At 33.8% G+C, this 17,495-nt stretch overlaps 1 protein-coding gene across 1 annotated transcript in view; it reads left to right on the forward strand.

Annotated features, from left to right (window-relative positions):
- Positions 1–2,096: 2,096 nt before the first annotated feature.
- The window catches only part of nek10 (NIMA-related kinase 10), a 17,498-nt gene continuing 2,099 nt past the window's right edge, over positions 2,097–17,495 (forward strand). The window contains exons 1-30 of the mRNA XM_016539322.1: positions 2,097–2,308; positions 2,398–2,455; positions 2,796–2,905; positions 2,978–3,076; positions 3,153–3,237; positions 4,111–4,152; positions 4,225–4,303; positions 4,414–4,481; positions 5,355–5,434; positions 5,520–5,606; positions 6,523–6,747; positions 6,828–6,967; positions 7,850–7,911; positions 8,012–8,086; positions 8,174–8,238; positions 8,570–8,672; positions 8,835–8,963; positions 9,049–9,186; positions 9,654–9,699; positions 10,623–10,744; positions 10,823–10,925; positions 11,076–11,151; positions 11,259–11,388; positions 12,947–13,017; positions 13,557–13,755; positions 14,293–14,389; positions 15,389–15,434; positions 15,578–15,609; positions 15,783–15,883; positions 15,956–16,066. Coding sequence (XP_016394808.1) covers positions 2,184–2,308; positions 2,398–2,455; positions 2,796–2,905; positions 2,978–3,076; positions 3,153–3,237; positions 4,111–4,152; positions 4,225–4,303; positions 4,414–4,481; positions 5,355–5,434; positions 5,520–5,606; positions 6,523–6,747; positions 6,828–6,967; positions 7,850–7,911; positions 8,012–8,086; positions 8,174–8,238; positions 8,570–8,672; positions 8,835–8,963; positions 9,049–9,186; positions 9,654–9,699; positions 10,623–10,744; positions 10,823–10,925; positions 11,076–11,151; positions 11,259–11,388; positions 12,947–13,017; positions 13,557–13,755; positions 14,293–14,389; positions 15,389–15,434; positions 15,578–15,609; positions 15,783–15,883; positions 15,956–16,066 — 2,904 coding nt within the window. The 5' untranslated portion in view covers positions 2,097–2,183. The remainder of the gene's footprint in view (positions 2,309–2,397; positions 2,456–2,795; positions 2,906–2,977; positions 3,077–3,152; positions 3,238–4,110; positions 4,153–4,224; positions 4,304–4,413; positions 4,482–5,354; positions 5,435–5,519; positions 5,607–6,522; positions 6,748–6,827; positions 6,968–7,849; positions 7,912–8,011; positions 8,087–8,173; positions 8,239–8,569; positions 8,673–8,834; positions 8,964–9,048; positions 9,187–9,653; positions 9,700–10,622; positions 10,745–10,822; positions 10,926–11,075; positions 11,152–11,258; positions 11,389–12,946; positions 13,018–13,556; positions 13,756–14,292; positions 14,390–15,388; positions 15,435–15,577; positions 15,610–15,782; positions 15,884–15,955; positions 16,067–17,495) is intronic.

The raw sequence follows: 17,495 nt of genomic DNA on the forward strand, positions 1-17,495 counted from the left end.
AATATGAAAACTGCCTTACTTACCACAAGCGTCTGTGTGCTTCCCGGGGTCTTCTAAGATTTAGTCTGATTTGGTCTGATTTCCCTGTTTTATTCCTGTAGATCTTGCCTGAGAATAGCCATATCGAGCACAGCTCATTGAATAGGATGTTTAAGAGATTCTTTTGTCATACTGAAAGGATAACTGACTGGTGAATGAAAGCAGACGCAGCTAAAGTTTAACTAAAATGCAAAACTGGAAGTGTGTATAATATCTGAACTGGTAGGAGTGCAAACTACATGCAAACCTCAGTGTGCATCAAAATATGTGTTCACACACTCACGGTCAGCTTTCAACAAACACATTTTCAGTGTTTCACATATTCAGGTTTAGTATTGGGAGTATTTTGACATGACATGAAAATTTTTATTTTTTTTGTCAAAGCTTGTAAAACTGAAAGTATAATAGAATAATTATATAAAAATACTTACTGTATTGATTTTGGTCTTACCGTTTTGATAACAGAAATACAGTTCCCTCGAGAAAGGTTTGAGCTGGCTCAGCATGAAAGATCATAGAAAAGGTGTCCAGTCCAAGTTTATTTATGTTGCACACCTCTCATCACTGACGTAGATACATCCGTTTATGATATGAGATAAAAAAAAAAAGAGGATGATCTCATTCTGAACTTTTGACTTCTTGAATGTAAATGACATCTATCAGGAGGAAAGCGGTTTTCCATGCGACCTAAGTTATTATTATATATTTTTTTCCAGCGAAATATTTTTTTAGGTAAAAAAAATTATATTATAATATTTCTACATTTAAAAGGTGCATTTTATTTAACATTTGACATTATAGTTTTAATCACATTACTATGTACGTTAACAAAGCATTTAAAGAAGATCAGTAAAATGAGAGGTAAGATGCTGAGGAACGTCCACATATTTTTTATTTTTTTATTTTTTTATTTAGTCATTTATCAGACGCTTTTATCCAAAGCGACTTACAAATGAGGATTATTAATATTTTATTAAAGATATTTATTTGTGTTCTATGCATCTTTGTTAATACACTTAGAAATCCATATTGCAGCCTTTATTTTGTATAGTAATTAAAATAATGTGTACTTGTTGTAACTCTCACTGACTCCAGATCAGTGGAAAAAGAGAAACTCGAGCTCATCCCGGAGCGTTTGGTTGAGTATCGCCATGGTAACCGCAGACGCCTCAACATCGCGTCTTCCGGTTGGTTGCTGTGTGTTTTCACACTCCTGATTCGAGCTTGTGTGTGTTTTCTTCTCAAAAATATATGACGACCTTCAAGCATGCGATTCATCTCTGAATATCCCCGATCCACACAGGTGAGAAAATGCATCCTGCGAGATATAAAGCCGTTCTGGCTTTTATTCTAACGAGTGATAGCATAGAGACACTTTTCAAACAGAATATTTACAAAAACACTCCACCTGTGTGAACCTGAGGAGAACTGACAACAAACATCCATTAAAAATCACCAAAAACACCAGCTGATTTACAGACATTGAGCAGAAATGATTTTTAAGTGTTCAAATACTAGCCACTGAATCTGCAAAGTTTGCATTATAAAAGAGTGTGACTATTTTAAATAATAGTTCACCCCAAAATCATTTACTTACTCTCATGTCGTTTCCACAACTGATGGATTACATTAATAATTGATTCATTACATTACAAATAACAAACATTTTTTTTTTGTATAACAAGTGTTATGTTTAAATATGCAAATTATGCATTATCTAATTAAATATGCACTAATGCATATATATTTAGGGAACTGAACACCAGATTCAGATTCAACATTTTTATATATAGGGGATTTTTGGATAGCTCTTTTTATTTTATTTTTATTTATTTATTTAGTCATTTAGCAGACGCTTTTATCCAAAGCGACTTACAAATGAACTTTTTTCACTCCATAAATCAGAAAAAAACTGTCAACAGTCAGGAAAAAATAAATCACATTTAAGTGCTGCTGAAGTGGAGAAAAAAAGAGAAATTGTGAAAACCCGGCCTTTAAAGATATGTATTGTAATTGAAACCTACAGACACACACAGATAAAGTGTAATAAAAAAAAAAGTTTTTTTTTCTACTAGTCTGAAACAACGTGTTTTGAAAAGCCAAATAGGCCAAAATCTCAAAACTGGCCAGTGCATGAAAAAGCAATGTCTGAAATATTTGTCATCTTATTGATCTGCAGACATGAGAGTAATGAAGATAGAGTCAACATGCCTCTCCAAGACAGAAAGTCTAGAGGACCAAACAGACCAAATCCAAAACCTAAAGACAAGTAAGCCTTCACTAAAACTACTGCTACTACTGATGTGAATTTAGTTTCTCTGCTGATATTTATAATGTCTTTTTAAAATATCTTTTTAGGGAGCTTCTTGATCTCAGGAGACTTTTATCACTGATCACAGCTCCAGTATCCAAACAGGTAAAATTGTAATTTTGACAATAAATTTTAATTGAAATTTAATTTTTGTTTTCAGATTACTTAAAGGGGTCATATGATGCTTCTTTAAAGATCATTATTTTGTGTATTTGGTGTAACAGAATATGTTAACATGCTTTAATGTTCAAAAAACACATTATTTTTCAAATACTGTACATTATTGTAGGTCCTCTATGCCCCGCCTCATTTGAATTACAATTCTTTTTGCTGCTTCAATTCAAAATCAGGAATTGAACTGCGATTTTATTCTCAGTTAAATTCTGAACGTGGGTTTGGTTTCACAATCGTTAATGTAGTTTTTCATCTCTGCTCACCTTCTCAGGTTTCATCTTTGACTCAATCCAAGGGACGGAAGCCTCAGAACTCCTCAAATGTTCCTGATCACCGGAAAAACGGCACAAGCACCGAAGCATCAGAGCTGGATAACTTTAGGTGCACATGCTATCTGCTCATTTTGCTCTTATTCTCTTGCATTTTTTTAACTAACGTTCATGTCATTAACAGCGTGACCTACAGAAATCAGAGGTGTTTTAGTGACCAGCCACATCACAGACTGTTCCTGGACATCTTCACTGCCTTGATCAATAACAGACTCGGTTGTAGGTCTGTATTCATGAGTATGATGCTGATGATGTATGCCAGTTATGGATCACTATAGACCAGTCTTATTTGTTTTTAGCAACTGGCTGGAAAATTCCTCCTCAGACAACATCCTAAGAGTTTTAAACTGCTTGAGATTGTTGATCAGGGATCCTCTTCACCAGGTGAGATCCAAAATCTCAGTTTAATATTAGCTTAAAAATCATTCACTTTTAGAAAAGTCTGTAAAAATGTGAACCAATGTACAACATCGTTAATAGGCTAATATGAAGAAATTATCCGTATAAGTTATTTAACTGAGTAATAAATTACATTAAAATTAAGATTAAATACATTAAATTCATTATAAATATAAGTTCGTATTTTTGCAATGCAGCAACATGAACCAATTATTTTTTAAAGACAATACTGTATATAAAATATATATGATATAAAATGTAAAATAGAAAGGCAGATCCACCTGATTGTAAATATTAACATACTATATACACAGTTGGTCTAATAACATATTATAAAAAATAGTATAGAATGAAGCATTAGTATCATTATATATAGTTTAACAGCATAATTAGTGTTAATCTTCTGTAGTGTGTTATTATATTATTTGATACATTTATATTGGTAAGACGTTACAATAAGGTTATATTTGTTAATATTAGGTAACTACTAAAAATGAAAAAAAAAAAACTTTAAAGCATTTATTAATCGTAGTTAATATTAATTTACGAACACATTATTAAAGTCAGCAGTTGTATCTGTTAAAATTATTTAATGGATTTGAGCTAACATGAACTAAAAATTAATAGTTGTAGTTTTATTAACAAAGGTTAATAAATACCGTAACAAATTGTATTGCTAATTGTTAGTTAATGTATGAACTAATGTTATCTAATGGGACGTTATTGTGAAGTGTTACTTTTATGTTATATTATGTAAGCTTATAATATAGCTATTGCTGTTTACACCCTGTTGGAATTAAATAAAATACTAGTGATTCTGACACTCTGTCTTTTATATTTTTCTGTGTCCTCTTATAGAAAGTCTTCTTTGAACTCCAAGGTGCTGGGCAGTTCGCTGAGGTAAACATTGTCACAATGTTCAAATGTTGGAAATGCACAGCAGCGTGTGGAAATTCATTGGATGTTTTTCAGCACATGGAGTCGGTTGCAACCGTGTATCTAGAATGCAGAGAACAGACGCTGGAAATCGAGCAGCTGGTTGCAATGACATGTGAGACAAACATGCTGCAGTATGTTACACAGTGTGTACAGATTGGAAACGAGCCGCAAGAAGAATAATGTGTGCTTGCTGTGCTTGTTTTCCCATCATTTGCTCCGCAGATATGTTTCAGAAGTTGTCTTCTGTTGAGGAACAAAGACAGTGGATTATTAATTGTGGTGCACATAAGGTATGTGTTTTATTCATGTAAATCCTCTTCAAACAGCAGATTGTAGTTTTTTGTGTATTAGAGCTGAATGCTTATATATAATATTTATTTATTTATATAGATAGATAGATATTTTAAATACTATAATCATATTGTAATTAAAACCACAAAAAAAAAAAACATTTTCGCTGCTTGAAATAAAATGAATGTTAACTAAAATTAAATATATAAAAACTTAAAATTCTTTTTTTTCCCAGCTAGTTGCCAAGGCAACATTTTTCATTTAGTTTAACTTGATGTACTAAAATAACCAAAACTAAAACTGAAAAAAATATATAGACATATTAAAATAATAATAATAATGACAAAAACACAAAACAAAATTGCAAAAACTTTACAAATAAAATGAAAAATTAAATTTTTTCGCTGCTTGAAATAAAATGAATGTTAACTAAAATTAAATATATAAAAACTTAAAATTCTTTTTTTTCCCAGCTAGTTGCCAAGGCAACATTTTTCATTTAGTTTAACTTGATGTACTAAAATAACCAAAACTAAAACTGAAAAAAATATATAGACATATTAAAATAATAATAATAATGACAAAAACACAAAACAAAATTGCAAAAACTTTACAAATAAAATGAAAAATAAAAATATTAATACAAATATATTTTTATGCCAAATACTAAATTTACACTGATACTCTATAGACATATAAAAAACGAATACAATTGACAAACACACAACAAAATTATTAAAACTGAATACAATTAAATTATTAAGTAAAAACAAAAAGTATAAAAATAAAATCTAATTAACAAAAACTATAATAGCATATCAGATATACTGAAATGACACTGATTTACAGTAAATAATTTTTCGTTTGCACAGACACTCGTGAAGCTGCTCTCTACGCGGGACAGTAGTGTGGTTTTAGGATCTCTCCTGGCTCTCACCACACTGGCTGAAAGGTGCTTTTATTTCATGAGAAATATATATCTACAGCAATTGCATGAGCATGATGGATTTTAATCAATAATCCCACTTCTCATTTAGTCAAGAATGCAAGGAGAAGATCGGAGAGCTGTCTGTTGTGGAGCATCTTCTAGTTGTATTACAAGAGTATGACATGTTTTCAAAAAGGTAAGTATTCGTTTGACAACTTAAGGTGTTTTTTTATTTTTATTTCTATTGATTTCTTTTGCAGTCATTTTTCTGTGTGTTGATGAATGAAATTGTTTTGAAGTTTGGATTGCATGAGCATTCTTGCATTGAATTTGTGACTGTTGCTACTATTGTTAACTTAAATTTTGCAGTGTAATTACTTCTCGCAATTAACATATTGCTGTAAATCAGACCCACATTGATTAGATTTTTATTAGATATATCTATACAATAGACATCACTTTAAAAGGTATTTTATTTTTTTATTTTATAGAAATGTATTACATTTTTTATTAATTATTTTATATTATATAGGTGGTTTATTTATTTATTTATTTAAATGATTACATTTTAATTAATAAATTTTTTTATTAATTTTTTGGTATTTAAATGAAACTATGTGGGTGCTAATTGTTTTGTTCCAGACTGTTTTCTCCATTTTTATTTATTATTTCTGTATTTTATTCATATTATCTAGGTGGTTTGTTTGTTTATTTACTGAAATTATTACAATTTTGAATGTTTTTTTGCATGGCTTCTACAAAAATATCAAGCAGTACAACAGTTTTCAGCATTGATAATAATAAGAAATCAGCATATTAGAATGATTTCTGAAGAACATAAATTTTATTTTAAAATAAAATGAATAAATTGCATTTTAAATACATTTTCAAATAAAAACTTGAAATATTTTATAATATAACTATAATATACAATATTACTGTATTTTGATAAAAAAAAAACAAATTGGTCAAAAATAATATATTTTATGTTATGTATTTTTTGAAATAGGTCATCAAACCAATTAGTGGGACCTCTAGTGGCACAGAAATGGCTTTTAAATTTGAATTAATTTGGATATTATTTGTCATTGTGTATATGTGTGTGCTCTCAGGCTGAGCGCGGAGCTGCTGAGGTTGCTGTGCTCGGTGCAGTGTGTCAGGGATCAGGTGCGTCAGTGTGACGGCGTGCCGGTGCTGCTCAGTCTCCTGCACTCGGAGCACGTGAAGCTGTTGTGGAGCGCGGTGTGGGCTCTCGTGCAGCTGTGTCAGGACCCCGACACCAGTGGTGAGATCCGGGCGTGGGGCGGCGTGCAACAGCTGCTGCGCATCTTACACGGGTGAGTCTCAGTGCCTTTCGCTCATGTTAGTTTCTAGAGCTTTAAATTAATTTAAAGCCATGCACAACTTTTATTTCCAGAGAACGAGTGTATGTGTCCGATCGCTCCACCATAGAAACGCTTTCCAGCGCCAACGCGGCAGGCAGGATACACAGACAGCACGTGTCGGCGGAGGTGAGCCCTCAAGAGACAGCGGAGAACACCATCAATCTGCAGGCAGGTGAGGACGCACAGGAAAATACACAAATTTATTAATTTAGTGGTACTTACTAATGATAATGATAAAATGAGACAATATACAGGGCTTAATAGATAGACTATATAAAAAGTTATACATTATAAGCTTTCCTGTAGGAAATCCTAAAAGGTGAAGTTTAACATACAGCTAATTTTTGTAGTAGACAACATGTTAAGCATATTTAGATGCACAGTTTGCATCAATTGATGGGCAGCATGTATGATACCTACAATGAGTTTATGCACAGAATTTATCTATATATATATATATATTTATGGTTATCCAAAAGTCTGAGATAACTAGAAAAATGCTTTTTATTTTATATTTTTCTCATTTAATACAAATATTTCCTTTGCAAATTAACGAATAATGAAAAATTTTATTAATTTACATCAACTGTCATCTATCAAGACCAGACTCGATACAATTTTTATTCATTATTATTATTATTTTTCTTTTTTAAAACATATTTTGAAGGTAAATACTCCTCTGTGAAAGGTATTTATTTTATTTATTTATTTAGTTTTAATTAAAAATATTTCTTATTTTTGCTATTTTTTTGAGGTATTGGAGGTATTATTTTTACTCCTTTGAGACATTTATTTATTTATTTGTGATATACATATATACATTATTATTTATGATATATGTTTATGATACATATAATTAATATATACTGTGAGATGCATGTACAGTGGGGTATGAACAATGGAGTTTTTTTTTGTTTTTTTTGTGAGATTCACTCGAATGCACGAATATGGCTGTGTTCGAGATGACTTTTCCCACAGTAGAATACATTCGGCATTGTCTTGCATTCTAGAAGTCACAACTAATGAAAGCACTAACTCCTATCCCTGTTCCCAGCATGCTGTGCAGCGATCACTGAGCTTGTTTTGGACGACACAACAGCACATAATGTGGTTCAGGTAGTCCGCTTCTCATTGTCTCATGGTTCTCTTGAATCGAAAACAGCAATTTGTATTCATCTCATATTTATGTATTTTACATGCTTTGATTCTGTTTTAGGAGAACGGTGTGTACATAATTGGCAAATTGATTTTGCTACAAAGCTTTAAAGATTCTCAGGCTAAATCTCTACAGGTACGTCAAATGTGATTTACAGTCTCGAGCAGGTTTAATATGAAAGATACAGTATTTATCACATAATAATTGAACTATTTTCTGAAGTGTTATGCTTTCAGGGCCCTACGATTCCTTTTTAGTATGGAACGCAATAGACATCACTTTAAAAGGTATTTTATTTTTTTATTTTATAGAAATGTATTAAATTTTTTATTTATTATTTCTGTATTTTATATTATATAGGTGGTTTATTTATTTATTTATATTATTATATTTTAATTTATTTATTTTTTGGTATCTAAATGAAATTATGAATTTCATTATTGTTTTGTTCCAGACTGTTTTCTCCATTTTTATTTATTATTTCTGTATTTTATTCATATTATCCAGGTGGTTTGTTTGTTTATTTATTTATTGAAATTATTACAATTTTAATGTTTTTTGTTTCTTTTTTTGTATCTAAATGAAATGATGTTGGTGCAAATGATTTGTTTGTTCCAGACTGTTTTCTCCAGAGTTGTTCGAGATGTTTATTGACGTTGGGCACTATGTGAGAGACATTACCGCGTATGAACAGCTGCAGGAGAAAATCGCAAAATTAACGGTAAGATAGTGATGATCTTTGTTGTCTTCCTTGACCCTGCTGCTTCTCCGACATTAAATTGAAACTTTTGCACTGAACTAGTTAGAGAGAAAGGTCAAAGCTCTCTTTAATATTTTCTCTCTGGCCCGTTTATCTGTTTTCATCCATGTATCTGTTCTGTAGGAGGAGGAATTGGATGTTCTCAGGGAAAGCATAGAGACGGTGAACCAGAACCGACCTCCTCTGAGAGTGATCAATGGTTATGCAGTTTTGGACCATCTGGGCAGCGGTGCCTTTGGCAGCGTCTTTAAGGTGAACCGTCTTCGCTGTTTATTCGTGCTGTGTTAGTTAATAGTTCATTTGAGCCATTCACAGTTGTTTTTGCTCCCTCTCAAAGGTCCGTAAACAGAGCGGACAGAACATTCTGGCACTGAAGGAGGTGAACTTTCACAATCCGGCCTTTGGCAAGGACAAGCGGTCCAGAGACAGCAGCGTGGAGAAGATTGTGTCTGAGATGACCATCATTAAAGAACAGGTGAATACATGGAGTCTCTGTCAGAAACAGCTCAGACGTCCCTCTAGTGGTCAAAGCGATGAAAGTCACAGATCATGCATTTTGCTAAATCATTTCAAACCTAAAATAATAATAATAAGATGAAAAGAAATAATATTTTTCATAACGAAAATAAATCTTATTTTTTTAAGCATGAAGATTTTTGCACAATGACCTTGTCAAATAAGCACATTCTCATTACTGTAATGCAATAAATAAATAAATATATAAAATCATGGTGTATTTTAAACGATGATGTTCATTACTGCATTTTTACATCATTTTAATTAGTAAATTAATGTCACAATTAAAAAACGTAATGGTCCTGAAATAATTTTCATTAAGCAGAATATAATTTCTCTTTTTTATCGTTTTATCTTGACCCTGGAATTCTCACAAACACTTAGCTCATTTACAAGCTGTCATTTATAATTCTTCATTTCTTTCAGATGTCGCATCCAAACATTGTAAAATACTTCAAAACATTTTTAGAAGGTATGTACTCTATGTAAATTTTGTATTATATTTAATATTTATATTTAAAGGTGCAATAGGTGATTGTCTTCAGAAGCATTTTTTGTTATGCTGGTTGAAAGTCTCTTCACATCCCGATAGCAATCATTAAGTTAAGTGGTCTAAATGTATTTGTCTGTATTTATATATTCTGTGGAAGGCGTAGGATCAAGAAATGTTCGTCCAATCAAAACGTTCGGTCCGAGCATTTTAATTAGCTTTCTTACCTGCCTGTCAACGTATGTATTAGCATACCTCTGCACACCCAGTTCGCGCAGACAGGATACGTCATCAGCTTAGCATTTTCCAAGATCTCCTATTGCACCTTTAATTATATGCACATAATGAATATTACAGTGAAGTCCAAATGTCTGTGATACTTTCACATTTAATACAAATATTTCCTTTCCAAATGTGACCCTCGACCACAAAACCAGTCATAAGGGTCAATTTTTCGAAATTGAGATAAAATCGCCTTTAAAGTTGTCCAAATGAAGTTCTTAATTCAAAAATAGTTCAAAAATTAAGTTTTGATATATTTACAGTAGGAAATTTACTTAATATCCTAATGATTTTTGGCATAAAAGAAAAATCAATAATTTGGACCCATACAATGTATTTTTGGCTATTGCTACAAATATACCCCAGCGACTTAAGACTGCTTTTGTGCTCCAGGGTCACAAATAGTACGTTTGAGTAAAAAAAAAATGAACATGAAATTTGAGAATGTTTTAATATTTTGTTTGTCTTCTGAAAATTCTGAAACTTTTTGTATATTTCCAAGCATAAATGATAAACCCCCAGATTTCCAGACTTTTGGACACCAATACATCTACAATACATATATATATATGCATGTGTGTGTGTGTATCTTTTACAGCTGTCTGTTTTTGTCTTTGTCTCAGCTGATAAGCTCTATATCGTGATGGAGCTCATAGAAGGAGCTCCGCTGGCTGAACATTTCAGCTCTCTCAAAGAGAAACGGCAGACGTTCACCGAGGAGCGAGTCTGGAACATTTTCATACAGGTGAGCAGCTCGACACTCACACAGAGCAAGAGAAATGTGAAATAAAAGTGAAGTAAGTTCATATTGAAAACTCCACAGATCTGTCTGGCTTTGAGATACTTACACAAGGAGAAACGGATCATCCACCGAGATCTCACACCTAATAATATCATGCTCGGAGAGAGAGATAAAGTCACTATTAGTGAGTTAATATCACCTTTTATCTGTCCAGAGCATCATATGAATATATAATGCTGGATATGTAAGTATAGGTATAGTGTATGTAGGGGCTGTTAGGCTTCTACACTGCTTCACACTGTATACATAATAACCAATATAATCTTTTTTCCAGCTGACTTTGGTCTTGCTAAACAGAAGCAGGAGAACAGTAAGCTGACGTCAGTGGTTGGGACAATACTGTACTGCTGGTGTGTACTGAAATCTTTCATTTGCGATTCTCAAATACAACCAGCTGAACATGTGTTGGAGTTTGAGGTGAAGCTTATTTTCTGGGTTTGTCTGGTTTGTGTGTCAGTCCAGAGATCGTGAAGAACGAGCCGTACGGTGAGAAGGCAGATGTTTGGGCCGTGGGCTGCATCCTCTATCAGATGGTCACCCTCACACCTCCGTTCTTTAGCGCAAACATGCTCTCGCTCGCTACCAAGGTGACGGGTTTACCACATAGTGAAGAAATCCGGGGGAGGCAATGCATTGGATAAGAATTGAGGAGTTCATTTGCAAAAACCGATAACCGATAACGATAAATTTTTTCAGAAATCACATTTTTTTAATTGCGCATTCCAAGTAATATCAATCAAACTGCAGTTGGGTTGTTTTGATTAAGCAATAATAACTTAAACAAATACAGGTAATTTACAAAATTAAAGTTCATTGAAAGTATGTTTTTTTTTTACATATTAAAAGTTTGTTTTATAGCATAAGCAGATAACTCCCAACAGTCGTTTTTTTGGCAAAAGCAGATAACTACAAAAAACACTGGTTTAATCTTTGTAATCTCCTCAGAAGTCAATGTAGATGCCTGACAAACGTTGTTGTTGTTGTTGTGATCATATGCTGTATGGATGTGATTACACGCAATACACTGAGCTTTTCCCTCACCATTGTAACGCACTGCTTTTGCAAAGTTCCGTGAAAACGTTTCAGCTTTTATTTTCCTTTTTCGCCCTGAAGAAGATATCACAGGTTCATCAAGTTCGTCGAAATGATCCATCCTCGATCAGCTTTGACGAAACTCCTCTCAGCTAGCACGTCTTTTCAAAGTAAAAGTAACCTGTCACCTGACCTGAATACAGCGCGCTGATTCGCTAAAATGGACTTATCGGCTTCTGTTCAAAAACAACAAGGGCGGTAAAACGTGCAGTAAAACGTGAACCAGCTTTTTTGACAAAACGTGTTTAGGGTTCAGATCTATAGGCTTAGATCTCTGCCACAATTCTGTGCGCGAATGATCATATTTTGAGCGCACAAAAGTGCATTTTGCACGCGTGCGATCTGAGTTTTGTGGAGAAAATGTTCGTTTCGCAAAGAAAAAAGTATTTTGAGCGCACAAAAATCAATTTTGCATTTAAAATACATAATAATTATGCATGCACTGTATTTTTCCTCTTCTGCTGTTGAGGTAATGCAAGGAATGTTGTGAGTGGTTGTCAAGGCAGCCAATCAGAATTTAGCAGCCTCGTCTCTGATTGGCTGGAATTATGGCATATTGTAAGGCTGGGTTGTGTTGAGCAAGCGAGCCGTTGGCATTTAGAGAGCACTGAGGGCAGGCATCAGGTGAGCAAGCTAGTGAATCGTTGCATGCGCAAAAGAGAAGGTCTGCACACATCCAAAAACTTATTTTAAATGCAAAACTGATTTTCGTGTGCTCGAAATACTTTCTTCTTTGCAAGACAAACATTTTCTCCACAAAACTCAGTTTGCGCGCGTGTAAAACGCACTTTTGCGCGCTCAAAATATGATCTTTCGTGCGCAGAAATGTGGCAGAGATGTAATCCCATACAGATCGCGCTATATGTGGAGAATAATGCACGGCATCAGCTCTTTTTTTTTTTTAAAGTGGCGTTTATCGGTTTTTGCTAATGAACTCTTCAATTATTCAGACATTTTAAAAGAACTTCCATATGATTCGGTGTGGGATTTTCCATTTATAAAGCTTGTCAGGTTGTTTTGATCTGATCTTGCTCATGTTCTTCATGTGTTTAGATTGTGGAAGCGGTCTATGAGCCAGTAGGAGACAAAACCTTCTCTGAGAGAGTGACTGACATGATTAAATGGTATGATTTCCTGGAGAGTTGCTGCTTTCATGTATGAAGTCTTTTCTGCTCACTAAGGCTGCATTTATTTAATCAAAAATTCAGTAAAAACAGTAATATTGTGAAAAATTATTACAATTTAAAAGAACTGTTTTCTATGTGAATATATTGTAAAATGTAATTTATTCCTGTGATGCAAAGCTGAATTTTCAGCATCATTACTCCAGTCTTCAGTGTCACATTCCTTCAGAAATCATTCTAATATGCTGATTTCGAGCTCAGTTATTATCAGTTTGTATTGGTGCTCAACCGTTAACAATGGTTTTAATTATTATCAGTGTTGAAAACAGTTTTTGTGGAGAAAAATCTTGTGTATTTTAATCTTCCCATGCTGTCACTGAGAATGATAGGAAATGTGGTCTTGTTGCTTCCTCGTATTTTCTGGCATGCATTATAGCTATTCTTCATCGACAGTCACTAAATGTAGTTTTTAGTTTGGTTTCTTAGTTTTCAGAAGATGTACCACCTTTATAGGACACATTCTCTTTGGCTTTTGATAGGTGCTTGACTCCAAACGCAGACGTGCGTCCTGACATCATCGAGGTCAGCTCCAGAATTTCAGATATAATGATGAAGTTTGTGGACAATCTCTGTGCATCCTATAATTCACTGGAGAGAAGGGCAGAGCGAGACAGGAAGAGAGCGCAAAAGTACTTCCTGGAGAGTAACAGGACCAGGATGTGCCGCCCACTGCAACAGGTTCAGTTAATAAACTACTGGACATTTCTTCATTATTATAACCTGACTGTCGATTAAAGTGCTCCTGTTATGCTGTTTCCAGTATTGCCTTTCATGCAATCTGTAATGTAGCTGTATGTGAATGTAAACAATCTGAATCAGATGAATCACAACCTGTAAGTATGATAAATATCTATCGAGCGTTCAAAATACAGAACTATGGCAGTGGATGTATCGTTTCTGATACGCGCTGTACGCGGTAGACCAATCACAGCAGACTGGGCCATCTGACCAATCAGAGCAGAGTAGGCTCAGGGAAAGGAGGGGCTTAGAGAGACTGAACCTTTGAACTGCTTTGAACAAATCGTTGGAAAATGAGGCGATATTAAATGAATATTTTGAGAAAACAAAAGCGTTTTTTGACCCTGCATGCATGTACACCTATTGTGGGAGACTCCCAAAAGAATATTAGGAAACTTAAAAATGGCATAATGGGGCACTTTAATAAATAAACCTAAATACAGCCTGAATACTCTTTGAATTTTGTTTTTGATTCAGAGCGTTGGCCTCAAAGAACAAGATGGATCACAGACTCAGAGTTTGGAAACGTCTGTATCTGTTTTAGCAAACGGAGCAGAACAAAAGCGAAGCCAAGGTGACAGAGTTTATCTGTAATATACAAATAACATCAGTTTCTGCTCTAGCACTGAAACACTCTACACAAGTATTGTAACGCAAATGCTAAATTGCATTTGATCAGTTTCAGTTGCTGTGTAAACAAATGCTTGCTCAAATTAAATCTTGCTGAGTATTTAGATCTTATAAACATACAGTAGCAGCTATTTGAATAAAAACACATCTGCTTTAATGGCACATATATTAGACTCTAGCGCCCTCTTGTGTTCTTGAGTACTAAGGTTTGTTACCACCAAGATTGTACTTGTGTAAAGTATGTTTCTAGGCAAAGAATGTGTGTGTGTGTGTGTGTGTGTGTATATATACTGAACAAAATTATAAATGCAACACTTTTGTTTTTGCCCCCATTTTTCATGAGCTGAACTCAAAGATCTAAGACTTTTTCTATGTACACAAAAGGCCTATTTCTCTCAAATATTGTTCACAAATCTGTCTAAATCTGTGTTAGTGAGCACTTCTCCTTTGCCGAGATAATCCATCCACCTCACAGGTGTGGCATAGCCGTAGAATAGGGTGAACCCACAGCCTTCTCCTTTCTAGACGTTTTCGACGCCGTCGCAAAAGACACAGTACAAGCACATCGGAATCCACTGCAGTTTGTCGTCGTAACCGATTTGAGTGGGCAAATGCTCACATTCGATGGCGTCTGGCACTTTGGAGAGGTGTTCTCTTCACGGATGAATCCCGGTTTTCACTGTACAAGGCACATGGCAGACAGTGTGTATGGCGTCGTGTGGGTGAGTGGTTTGCTGATGTTAACGTTGTGGATCGAGTGGCCCATGGTGGCGGTGGGGTTATGGTATGGGCAGGCGTATGTTATGGACAACGAACACAAGTGCATTTTATTGATGGCATTTTAATTTTGTTCAGTGTATATATATATATATATATATATATAATTTTTTTTTCTAAATTTAGAAATAATTCTTTTTTATTTTCCCTTTCTTAAAATGTGTAGACATGTCTGGGAATGTCAGTGTTAAATGTTCTGATGAGCTGAACAGGTGAGTTTATGCTTTCTGATGTCTTTCTGTTCTAATTTTTTACACAATTAGAGGGATAGCTTGAATAATTTTCTTTTCTTTTCTTTTCTTTTCTTTTCTTTTACAATGTAAAAGTAAAAGACTTTCTGTTTTGCATTTGGCAGTGCGGATTGTCAAAAAGCAAAAGCACGACCAGGTAAAAAGTCTCCGTTTTGCTCATATGCACAAATATGAGATGCTCTGTGAATTTTATTTTGACTCATTTATATAGTTTTTGTAAAAGTAACAGTGTTCTCACACTAAATGTTAAATAGCTAAAAATATCAGGGTATTTCTTTGGTTTCACTTGTGTTTCTCACACATTCACAGCATCAGCAGGAATTTGTTTATCTCAGAGAAAAGTTCGACAAATTGACGATCCCAACCAAAGGCTTCTTGAACTTCTGCATAAGATTATATTCATAACTCAGGTAATTTAGAGTCTGTTTTCAGGCATTTTCCAGAATGTTTCAGTCTCTTTGACTCCTATTTTCTGTTTTTAGCTCCCACCAGCTCCACAAAACAGCTTCAAGCAGCGGGCAGTCGAACGCTTCAAGAAACCGCTGTTCACGTATGGAAGTGATCCGTACAATCTGAAGGTGGAGCTCAATAAGGTACTTCTGTTTAATGCAACAACAATCATTTTTGGTTTGTCATCTTGTACTATTACTGACACGAAGCGGCATGGAAGCAGCATCATGCAAAAGCAGCAGTTTCAGTTACAGTACCAGCCGTTTGTAGAAATGCGCTGTTTGCAGTCGACCACGATTCATTTATTCCACGAGCAAAAGTGCACAATTATGGCCTGTTACTGAGATAAAATCGTCGTCTGATTGATAGTTCATACTTTTTCAGCAAATAAAAGTTATTTTAATACAATTGTACAAAGTGCACCTTCAGCTCGTGCTTCACGTGTCTTTTTGCTGTGAAATCTTTACTGATTTTTGTGAAGTAAACGTAAGAATAACTTTTATATTGTTAGAAATATTTCATGATGAACACTTACTGGACTGAAGCAGCACATTTCAAATCATGTTGAAATGTGAGTATCAAATATGATCATCAGGCTTTTGAGGAACGTTTATCTGTTCATCTCTCAATCATCATTATGTTGCATTATGTTTTGCAACCGAGAGCTTTGATCATCAAACTAAGGATTAAATATCGTCTTACTAAGACATATGTGACCCTCCTCGACCACAAAACCAGTCATAAGGGTAAATTTTTTAAATTAAGATTGAGCTGAATAAATAAGCTTTCCATTGATGTATGGTTTGTTAGGATAGGACAATATTTGGCCGAGATACAACTATTTGAAAATCTGGAATCTGAGGGTGCAAAAAAAATCAAAATATTGAGAAAATCATCTTTAAAGTTGTCCAAATGAAGTTCTTAGCAATGCATATTACTAATCAAAAATTAAGTTTTGAGATATTTACAGTAGGAAATTTACAAAATATCTTCATGGAACTTGATCTTCACTTAATATCCTAATGATTTTTGGCATAAAAGAAAAATCAATAATTTTGACCCATACAATGTTTTTTTGGCTATTGCTACAAATATACCCCAGCGACTTAAGACTGCTTTTGTGCTCCAGGGTCACATATTATTGGGAGATATAGAGTCACAAATGACATTTATATCATTTTATGTAAGTACTCTGTTATACTGTTACAAAGATTGCATTGATTTATATTACAAGCATCAGAATTTCATCATACTTATTTGCCATATAAATATCAGCATGTGCACCAAATTGCATATTTTTGCTCGGTTTGGGCCTCTAAATAAAACAGCTGTTTTTTCCTCCATATTTTTACTATAGCATACTAAATGAGCCATAAAAACCTGATGTATCAATTATTATTATTATTATTATTATTATTATTATTATTGATACTTTAAAATATTATCTAAAGGTTCAATAAACTTACATACATACATACATACATACACACAACACACACACACACACACATACATATATATATATATATATATATATATATATATAGATTACATTATTTTAATTGTCTAAAT

Source organism: Sinocyclocheilus rhinocerous, unplaced genomic scaffold (genome assembly GCF_001515625.1).
Source record: "Sinocyclocheilus rhinocerous isolate Xijiao unplaced genomic scaffold, SAMN03320098_v1.1 scaffold8178, whole genome shotgun sequence".
In the NCBI taxonomy this organism is placed as follows: domain Eukaryota; kingdom Metazoa; phylum Chordata; class Actinopteri; order Cypriniformes; family Cyprinidae; genus Sinocyclocheilus; species Sinocyclocheilus rhinocerous.